Consider the following 11,979-nt stretch of genomic DNA (forward strand, 5'->3'; position numbering starts at 1 on the left):
CAAATAAATGATCGTTAACATTTCATTTTATTGAAATGCTTTATCTTACCATATTCATCCACTTCAAATGATTTTTCTTCGAATTCCTCCTGAAAAAAAATCAATATTTCTTGATGAATAAAAATGACTGCATTGGAAAGGAGACTAATTTGAAATAAAACAAATGCGTATTCTACATATAAATACTCTGTACAATGTGAATACTTCACTTGATATTTTTAAAGAATAAAAAAGTTGGCATGCAACTTGATTTTAACAATTGTAAGCAAAAATAATTTCAGATGAAATATTTGTGCCATTATCCATACCCCATATGATAGCAGTTTAGCTTTAAGTTTCCACTTTCCTAGCACAGGTTGTTCAGACATAAGCTGGTGTTGCACATAAACCCCTCCTAGTTTTGTCATTTTGAAACCGCTAACATCCCATTGGTTTATTTTGTTCCCGTTTGGATCCTGAAAAAATATAGGATTTCAAAATATATATCAGTTTCTCTACTTGTTATAGGGTTTGTAAGCGAACAGCATGGATCTTGATCAGACTGCGCGAATGCGCAGGCTAGTCTGGATCCATGCTGGTAGCAAACGCATTATGTTGGTGTCATGGCGCAGCTCATATAGTTGTAAGCCAAAACAGTTGAACAAAAATGTACTAACTATATTGTATAAAATACATATTTATTAACGTTGTTTACTCCAAAGTTTTAAAGAACATATTAACATTTACAAGTTTGTTAGTCTAATAAATTTGATATAATCAAAGATCAATGCAATTATAGATACATGTATGTTATATAATCAAGTTTTCTAGATATCGTGCTCATTTGGAATAATAGTAAAAGTTAAACAGCTTTTATATACCTATAAATTTTATCACTAATTAACACGAGAAGCATGTAGTGCTAAAACGATTCAAAGGTCTCACGAGATATAAATTTTCCAACGCTGCTCTTAGCAAACAAGAAAACTTCAGGTCTACTACAACAATAATCCATATTTATACTATGTAATAAGAAAGAGTAAGAAAATAGGAATTATTTGATACTTACATAAAGTTCAACCTGCAGTTTGTCAAATATAACTTTTAGCTCCGGAGTCACACCAAACACTCGGAAGTGCACTACAAATTTAAGAATACATTATCATTGATGAGATAAAATATGTATATACATGTAGTTTGTCGGTTCTGTCCCTTTTGTATCCATCTTTTAATAATATGACCTTAACCTACTGGTACCGGAAGTAATTAGCCTTTATCTAAATTGTACAACCAGATCTGCCTGCATACACCTGCAGGCTGACCAAACTACATATATACACAGTTGGTAGCTCATTTTTTTGTATTTTGAATTCCGACAGTTATCAAATTGTTGTTCCAAATTAAAAACATGCCAAAACCATTATAAAAATTCAGCAGAATAAGGACTATATCTGTTATATGTTTATGAAATGCTTTTGAAAATACACCTGTGAGACTTTTTTAAAACTGAAGATATGCCGGCCTCTTGGATATGCCGTCATAGAAAATATGCCACCAATCTCTTACCAAAAATTAAGCCGCGGTTATTATTAAGATTTATGGTATACCTGGCTGTCCTGGTTTGTAAATAGCTTTGTCTGTCTGTATGAAAACAGATGAACTTTTTGCATTATATGATAATGTTTTCGCATCTGTAAAGGATAGTCCGCCTGACCCAGATATCTTAAGGTTGAGTTCTTTCCTCTTAGACGAACCAGAGTCAAAAATTATATGGTTTGGAACCTGGAAAAAAAATTATTTAGATATTTGAAATGAAAAACAAAATGTCAGGACGAAAAATAAGCAGCAACAAACATAATAATTAACGATGTAGAACGCAAAACCTGGGATTGAAATAAGAAGCAAAAAACTTCTTTGAATGCATGTTGTGGCATAAAAACGATGGCAAAATATTAGTTATAAAGATTTCACACACGTTATTTAACACGATATGAACATTTGTAAACTCAAACAAGACAAAACTTGAGAACACAGATCAACATGGGAAGGGAAAGCTCACAGAATGCAACCCATTACAGGTTCCAAACAAAAAAGAGGACATCAGAGCGGAGATGAAGGGGAGGGACGTACTAATATGCCATTTTTTCAGAACTAAAAGAAGACAGCTAATACCAGAGAGATTCTATATTAGACCAAATATACTGAAATTTAAGGAACTACTTAACACAAATGATAGCCAGACCCTAACAAACCTTAGCATATATCATGAAAAAAATTAACGATTAATAACAATTACATGAACTGATTTATTTTACATACCTGGTGATTGTTAATCCTAATTATCCCCATCTTTATGTGTTTGTTTTTGTTTTTTGTTGTTTTTTTCATTGTCATTACAATTACACATTTATGAATAGACTGTCTCAATGCAATTTTACAACCGACCAATGAAACTTTACACATGTTCTATTTATAGATATGTCACGGAAACCCCGTGCTAAAATGTTATTGTTATTGTTAGGTTTTTCCCAGGTCAGCTCGGTTGTACATAGGCCAAAATCAAAATTATTGGTTACTTCATTCATAAATTTACTGTATGTTCTTTTTTATTGTTGTTAGCATATTAAGAACTCAAAACTTTGGGTTTTTTTCACCGCTTTCAAATAATTACTTCAAATATTATCCGCTTTCCCCATCGAAACACTAAAACCCAAAACATAATTACATTGTAATTAGAATATTTTTGATCATGTTGTTACCCATACTAATTATTTATGCTACTATTCGTTCACATGTTATTGCTTGATACATGTTAAATGTGTATTATGTAATCTGTGACAATTGAAAATAAAGTGATTTGTATTGTAAAAAAAAAAAATAACTGTTACAATAAGCAAATTATTTAACAAAAAAGGTCGGGTGTAAAAAAACAAAAACGGAAACCGAGGGGAGAATGGAACGGTAAAACCTGACATTGCCCACAATTAAGAGGAAAGGATATTACAAAATGTGTCACGACACACAACATACAACATTACACAAGACACACATGCAAAAAACCACACAGACGGATACCGTAAATGCTGTTCTTCAGAACATTTTGTTATAACAAAGCAGTTTTGTTCAGACAGTTCGTGTTCACACTTTAGGGAATCTTAAACGAACGTAAGTTAAAATTACTATGATCAGTATATATATATGAAAAAAATTTGCAGAACACATTCTAAAAAGTTCAAAGATTATGAAGATCAACGATACTTCATTTAAATCTTTAAAGTGTTTGGTTCATATTAAGTTGTAATACATACCGGAATATCCAATTGTATTTCTGAAAAAAAAAGAAATAATTAGTATGCCTATGTACTAACAACTATGATAGTATTACCATTGAAAATTATCAATATGTCCTAATATGCCGAATAATCGAATCTCACTTTCAACAGTTCACGAAAAATAGATGTATGCTTAAAGCTGATTTATATTTAAATACATGTTTATCTATTAGAAGCACGTTTTGGGCATCAATCGGACATTCATTGCATTGTGGGAAAAAACTTACTTGATTTTCCGTTTACAGTTACTGTAGAATTAGCAATAGGGCCTGCATTATTGCTTAATTCGGCAGAAATTATCACTGGCTCAGAGGGGTTCTCGAGCAATTCACCTTCTATAGTTAAATTCCGTCCTGGTCGGACAATTCTTGGGGACATTAATATATATGAACTGAAATATAAAGAAAGTTATTAATCTTCACCGTTAACGATTATATACAGTTCGTCAAAATTATGTATTACATTGATTAAGAATAAAATGACAAGTGATTGTTAAAGCTGTGAGTATAAGTCAAAATATGTGAACAGAGTTTACACACTTCTATACAAAAAAGGCCTTGGTGTTGTTGATAGTGCAGCGTTCCATTTTCACCAGACAAAAATGAAATTTTTAGCTATAAGAAACCCGATACCAGAATGATCGCATTGACGTAATGCCTGTAAAACATCACTTAGATTGCATGTTTAATTCAATTTGTATGTGAAATTAACGCTGTTTACGTAAATAATATCAAAGCAAAAATTTGAACTCACTTTTTTCCTTGCACAACTGCTTGCATAAGTGCATGGATCACGCTTATAACCCATAATCGCATTCCTGGAGAACATTGAAGTTTTATGTTTATTGATTATAAACATGTATATAATTCACCGAAATCAAAGTAATGGCGAACATATGTATTTAATTTACAACCTTAAGTTCTGTTTACTTTAAAGGCACGTGCTACGTAATATATAGATCTAGACATATCGGCAGATGTGTTTTTGTTGTTTTTTTGTTCTTTTGTGAGTGTGTGTTTGTTTTTTTATTTATTTATTTGTTTTTATGGGTTTTTTTCAGTTATCTGCCCTTGAATTTGATTGTGTGTGTGTGTGTGTGTGTGTGTGTGTGTGTGTGTGTTTGTGTGTGTGTGTGTGTGTGCGTGCGTGTGTGCGTGCGTGCGTGCGTCCGTCCGTCCGTGCGTGCGTGCGTGCGTGTGTGTGTGCTCATTTAATGTCATTTCACGGCAAGATAAATACAAACCTTATCTTCACTACCTGCCAATCTATCTTTCTATTTTTCAATTAATCATTTGAATATAAACGAACACTTGTGTTCCTTTTTAACAGTATAGACAAAGAATATGTTTTAAAATATGACATTTTTATAAATCATAAAATGAAGTTAAAAGTATTTAGCAGTAAATTTTGTATACAGTGTAAATTAAGAAATTTATAAAAGAATGAGGGTGATAGGGGTGCTTTTTTCATCTATAAAACATAATTTTGTATTACTTACTGTTAAGCATTGGAAAAGAATGCAACTCTGCGCGTGAATTAACCTTATCTCCTAAAATCTTCTTTTTTTTTTTACTGTATTCCCAATTTGTCTTTTAATTTAATTACTTTGCAAGTGATTAATGTTTTACAATACCGATCTTCTGGTATTATTTATTTGAATTAAATAAATAGTTCGTGAAGAGGTGTAGCTCGCGCAAGTTATAACTATGTTGGCTCATATGAAACACTTTTGTACGTCGTGTTGTCGATAGCGACAGCACGACAAAACGCCAAACATATATATATAAGCCAAGCGACAGGGAGACATCGCGACAACGCGCAGCATGAAAACGCGCCGTTTGGCGTGCTTCACTAGCAACAGGACGACAGGACAACAGTACGACATCAAGCCGTTTGGCGCGTTTCGCTAGCGACAAGACAAAAAGGCGATAACGATAGAGGTTGCAACGCGCAAAGTGTACCAAATCAGCCACCATATATAACAGCGTTTTTTATATAAAAATTGGAAAAATTTACAATCTCTCAACTGAAATTCCGTTTACAACAACACTTAACAGGGCTGACACTTCGATACTTGTATTGTATTTGTGGGAAATGTTTAGACATCCGTGACGTGAGGGATATTATAACGTCGCTATCCGAAAGAGTGGCGGAAATTGCCGATCCCGTCACGAAAAAAACGACTACTGGCATGCGAGCAGTTCCCGTACAGAAGCAGTACCCGTATTTTTCATTTAAACGCTTGATTTTTACATGCATTCTTCAAAAATTCATTTCAAATCAAGCAGATGCATAAACGAGACAAAATCTAAGTGTCAGTTCGGCAGTACGTATAAAAAGTCTCATTTTAAATCACTTTCACCTGTGCGTTGTCAAAACGTGACCTTGTTTTATCTGGGGGATTCCGTCCTTGCGCGCATGCGCAAACATACTTACACGTGAGGCATGTTAAAGGGTTTTCCACTAATACCACCTGTTTACAGATAAGAAGGCAATGTGATGAAAACTTGTTTAATTATCAGAATTTTGACCAATATTACTATATTAAATAATTTTATGGCTTTGATGCGTAAAATATCATGCATACAAGCATGCCATCGCATGTGAATGCGTTGGGGGTAACGGTACCGGTTAATAGATACACGCGTTTTAATAGTCTACTTTCTATTTCCTGAATTACATCTATTTATCTCTTAGAAAATGGTCTGTTCAACAATTATAAATGAAAAATAGGTCCGATATAATAAAATTGTATAATTATAATGGGTTAAATTTTATGTACGGGAACTACTTCTCTTCATACAAAATAATGGATAATTTCTGTACCCCATATGAGGCCTCATAACTAAGGGTTATTCTATGTTTAGAACGTGATGGAATTTCCATGATTTGTGTGACGAGCCGAATATTGATGTGTAACATTCAAATTTTGGTGAGTGAGCGTAATAAAAAATAATGTTTAAATAACTACGATTTTTGTACGGGAACTGCTCGCATGCCAGTATCTGTATCACGAAATGTTTATCCATGAAAATATTGACAGGTCAAAAATGCAGCATTTTCTGCAGTTGTCAAAATTTAATTTATATTTTACAAAGAAGTAAATCTGTTTCCGATTTAAAGGGTATAAATCTATATCGAATGAAATATTTTTATAAAAATTATTAACAGTAAAATTATATTGGTTCCATTATTATATGGATAATTCTTGAAAAGGTTGTAACATAGAATGTCTCTGTTATTTAATACACATGAATAATGTACGTAAACAGAATAAAATGTTCCGGACAAAATATTATTTTGCTATTTTAAGTAGGGTTTTATCTGTTTATCAATGATTTTGTGCATGCATCATTCACTTTTAAGGCAATAAATTACCATATTTATTTCATAAAAGCATTTTGAAAGTAAACTTTTTTTAAATTCTAGCAATAATTTTTGCATCAGATATATAGCTTTATACAGAGTGTATAACTTTGTAAAACATGTGATAATTTCGTTTAGATATTGCAATTTGGTGTATTACCAATTTGTGACATATTTGTAACAAAAGTGTTGATTTTGTATGTGTATTCCTGTTAAAGAGCGCTGTACATGAACAATTATCTTTTTAAGTACATGAGATGATATGCTGATTTTGTTATTGAATCATTATATCTACGGATACGTCTTGGGGTAAAAAAAGTAGAACGGTACCCAATTATTCTTTTCAAAATGATTTAAAAACATTAAAAATATTTGAACAATCAAATTTAAAACGTTAGCATTACATAATTGTAAACTTACTTATTTTGTCTCTATCCATTTCTTAAGTAAACAAAACACTCAAGACAAATATTTTCTTGACAGCTTTATAAAGTAGACTTTCCGGATGTTTGTAATATTTTCCCCAAAAACAGTCGTTAATTAACGTCGTGTGCTTTGTTGTACCTGTTTATTAATGGTACATAGGCCTACGTGGTTTGTCTGCTTTAACGTCATCATTATTCGACGAAGCGTTGCGAAATACGAGTAAACGTATTAAGAAATATTTAGGTTCACCACAAGTTATATAACTAATGAATGTCTATCACGTTAATTAACATAACTTTTATTCGTAAATAACTAATGAAAAAGATGTGAATTATGCTTAATTAATCTTTAAAGGTCAGTGGACTTCATATTCACGTGACAATTTTAATATTTGATCATATTTGAACAAACTTAAGTACGTTTATTTTTCATAATTTACGCTTAAAATTATTGGCAATCGCAAAGTATAACCCTTATAAGGTCCGGTTATGCAGGTGCGACCTTAAACCGGAAGTGTTTTATATTTTACTTTGAAAACATAATTGATAATCCACATGACTAATGGAAATTTCTAGTCATTCTGTTGAAATATATTACCAATTCAACTCGGCTTGATAGCAGAAAATGAACATAATGTCACTTTAAATTATGACAGTATGTTTTATATATTATAATTTATACTTTCAGTATATAACTTGCTCAATAAATTATTGCATTGATGGTATAACGGCAATCGAGACCCTATTTATTTGAAGGGAAATTTATATAAAATAATATTATATAAAACCTCTGATTTACATTCGACTTAGAATGTTGATGAATGTTGATTGAGATGCATTGAGATATGTTAGAATAGAGTAGAATAGAAAAGAATAGAATAGAGTTTATTTCCAATTAATGGGTCACATTCACGATATTAAGTGTATTCAAGTAAATAAAGCTTGATTCTAATTATTTTGAAAATAATTAACTAGAGGTATCAGACCCAATAATCCTGATTTCCATTCGTTCTGTAATTATAGTTTATATGCTAAAATCTTAAATTTTAAATTTCAGTCTTAGATTCCATAAATGGAGTTCATGATATGGGTTTTAAATAAGTAGTTAGCGACGTAGGGACCTGCAATCTGTGTTAAAGTTAATAGTCCTTTAACAGACAATGTATGTATTTTTAAGTTCTTTATCATATAAAACAGTGCTGACTGCTGACGATGCAGTTATGTTATAAAGTTAATGTTCTCGCACTAGCACAGTCAAATAATAACAATTTGTTATGGACAAGCCAGGTTGTAAACATGATGGTTCCTACAATTCCATCTACTTTAACAAAACCATAATTATATAACAAGTAAATTTATACAGTCAATTACACACATCCTTCACATTTTATAGCATAATGGCCCAAGGACAAACAACCGCATAATTCCAAAAAACCAGTATTTAAGTTGACACAGCTGTCATCTATGTTATAACACAATATTCATTGATAAAACAATATGATAAAATATACTATCTGCTACATTAAAGCATTCTAATATGATTAACTGACACTTTTTCTGACTTTTAATACACTACTTCTAAGCTGATAGCATTCATTACAAATGTATAGCTAAATGAAAAAGTACATCCTTATTTTCATAACTAAAGAGTCAAATAAATTTGTTCTTTTCTGAGAGTTTTTCAAAATTATCATTTAAACACATAATTGAATCATATAAAGCTTGTCTTTTGTTTATATACCTATTACAAGATGTCACAAAATGAATTTTCTCCTTAGCAACACCAGATAAACACAATTCGCATAATTTTTTTTCTTAAGGTATATTTTTGAACCGCCCATTTCTATTTCCAATATGTGTGAGCTTATTCTAAAACGTGTAAAGCATTTTCATATGTCTACATTTTTAATTATATCAAAGTGCAGTTCGTAACACAAACTAGTCTTAAATAATGCATAGGTTCGACGTTTGCCTACTTCATGTTCCCTGCAATCTGACAAGGTCTTATCAAATTGAAGTTTACACATAAATACACGTTTAGACTTTACTCTTTGGTGAATATTTTTGTTATACACAAACTGTAAATATATCAAGATGTTTTAATATAAACTGTATGCTAGAAATCCAACAACTTTTCTTATGCTCATTTCTAGAAAAGCATTTGATAACAAACTATCACTTTCACAAGTAATTATATAATCTTTACAAGTATTTAACCATACTAATAATAACATTAAAAATAGTGGAAATCTTCCTAGTTCACCAATCACTGCTGCATTTCTTGCTTTTTTTGTGAACACCAGGAGTATGCTTAAAAAAAATAAACATGAAGTTTCCCGAAAGGCATATCAATGAAAGATGAAAATTTATCATAATTTGGCTTATTAACTTTTGTTGAGTTTGTATTAATAGTTCCCCATATTTCAGCATACAAAAGCACTGGTTTAACAGTGTGATTAACTAATGCATCATAGTTTTTACATTTGGTGAAACATTGCTGAAACATTTACTTAGTTTACAATTTGCTTTAAAAGCACGTCTATAAAGGTTTTTCTGACAGTGGGTAAAAGTTCCTGGCGCTGAAAATAAGATCCCCGGGTATTTATTAGAGATTACATATTTAATTTCATTGTTTTTGTATGTGAACTTAGTGCTAGGCAACTTGTCATTTTTACAAAATGTTATAATATTAGACTGACACACAGTCCATATCACTTTACTGTGAGAGTTTATATAGCAATTTTGAAGTCCTCTTTCACAAGTAGAAAGTAACACAAGATCATCAGCATATAAGAGACAGCTTATAAGTATGTATCACCAAGTAACACTTGGTCATCATTTTCATCAAAACATTGTGGCAAGTCATTTCAAAATAGTTTGAACAAATTTGGATTTATTTTGTCACCCTGTCTCACACCAAACTGAGGTTTAAACTCTTGTGATAGGGAATCATTAATCAGAAATGCATATAATTGTTACTATACATATACAAATAGTATAGAATGCATTACAGTGTCAAACGCTTTCGCAAAGTGAACAAAACAAGCAAAAAGTTTAGACCCATTACTTACATACTTCTCAATCGATGTCCTCTATACAAACATATGGTCAGATGTTCTGGTTTTCGGTTGAAAACCTATTTGTGCTTTATAAATAATATTGTTTTTATCAAAATATTTTTTTAACTATTAAAAACTTTCGATAAACATGGCATAATACAGATACCACGGTAGTTAGCAGGGTCATGGAAATCATTGCCTGCCTTTGTATAGGGGTTTGATATAACCTAGTTTCCACTGAGAAAGGTAGGATCCTGTAGATAGAATTGTATTAAAAAAAACTTAATAAAACCTGGCATTAGACTTGTTTGTCCGCATTTAATCATTTCATTAGTTATAACATCTAGGCCGCATGATTTTTTATTTTTCAATTTCTTAATAGCTGTGCTTTTTTTTCTTTTCAGTGATTTTTAAATCCAGATCAGTAAATGACCTAATACTCTCTTTTTCATGCAGATAGTGTTTAAAAAAAAACAAATTTCAACTTTGATTTTTCACTGTATTAACCAGCGAGTTGTCTTGAAAACATTAATGCTTAACCCATCTTTCTAAAGATAGTTTTGATCTATTTAAACAGATCATAGGAATTCCTATGGGTACTAATTGTGCACCCCTGGTCGCCGACTTGTTTTTGTACTGCTATGAAAGAGACTTTATGTTGAGTCTCTCTGAAGATAAACAACAAGATGTTATAGTCGCATTTAATAATACTTCCAGATACCTTGATGATATTTTTAATTTAGATAATCCTTATTTTGATCAAATGGTGTCTGACATTTATCCGCATGAACTACAACTTAATAAAACGAACTCTTGAAATTTTAGTACATCATTTTTGGATCTTCGTGTTGCTATAAACAACAATTCTATTCACACGAAAATCTATGATAAAAGAGATGACTTTGACTTTTGTATAGTTAATTATCCACATTTAGATGGAGACGTACCCCATGCAACATCTTACCGGGTATATGTTTCTCAGTTAATTAGATTCGCTAGAGCTTGTAGCAACGTAAAGGATTTCAACGAGCGGAATATTTTTATTACCAGCAAGCTTCTAAAACAGGGCTACCGCTATCAAAAATTACAGAAATATTTTACTAAAATTTTACAATCGTAATTTTGATTTAATTTCTAAATTCAATAGTGATTTAAAAACTCTTCTGCGACAAGGGATTAGCCAGCCTGGTTTTTATGGCGATGTGATTTACAAACTTCGTAAGATTTTGGGTCATGGTAATTTTTCTGCTGTTTTTACTAAAATCATTAAACGTTTTATTAAAAGAGGTTATGACCCTGCTATTTTAAGACATACTGCATGTTTAGTGTTCAACCCTTTTACAGTTGGACACTACGCTTTCCTCTTTTGATTACATCTGACGGACCAAGTGGGAGACTCTATGATGGATAGTTCGTAAAGCCCTTTGGGACTGAATTGTCTTAATGTTCGTCTTCTGCCTTGCTTCGTCGGGCCCTTGTAGGTGATTTTCTTGTTGCTCTGTCTTCCTTTAGGACATTGAGTACTTTTGTTATGGTCATTGGGTTTACTTTTATATGTTTCTACATGATCATTTGAGTGATTTACTTATTTAACCTTTTGTAACCATGACAACTGTTAGAATTTCACTTGGCGGGGATTCATTTTATTTACAATGTCTCGTTTATAGGAACATGGTGGGATTAAGAGCGAGGTTTGGTGCACCATTAACCGGTTTAAACTCCCCAGCAGTCATTATTATGCTACTGACCGTTCCAAGGCGGCGTCCCACTGTGTTCCTCAGATGTATGTCTATGTTGTTTCATACTGTTTTGGTGACA

General features: G+C 31.8%; 1 protein-coding gene across 1 annotated transcript; it reads right to left on the reverse strand.

Annotated features, from left to right (window-relative positions):
• Positions 1–308: 308 nt before the first annotated feature.
• LOC132746275 (CD109 antigen-like) lies at positions 309–7,265 on the reverse strand (the record flags this gene model as incomplete). The annotated part of the gene is given in 7 exon segments (XM_060735380.1): positions 309–455; positions 1,049–1,119; positions 1,587–1,761; positions 3,288–3,307; positions 3,539–3,702; positions 4,065–4,128; positions 7,098–7,265. Coding segments are annotated over 7 exon segments (660 nt in total), but the record flags the coding sequence as incomplete, so codon positions are not given.
• Between the last annotated feature and the right edge of the window lie 4,714 nt (positions 7,266–11,979).

The sequence above is a fragment of the Ruditapes philippinarum genome, unplaced genomic scaffold, assembly GCF_026571515.1.
Source record: "Ruditapes philippinarum isolate M1 unplaced genomic scaffold, ASM2657151v2 ctg16009_1_1_1_1, whole genome shotgun sequence".
NCBI lineage: Eukaryota > Metazoa > Mollusca > Bivalvia > Venerida > Veneridae > Ruditapes > Ruditapes philippinarum.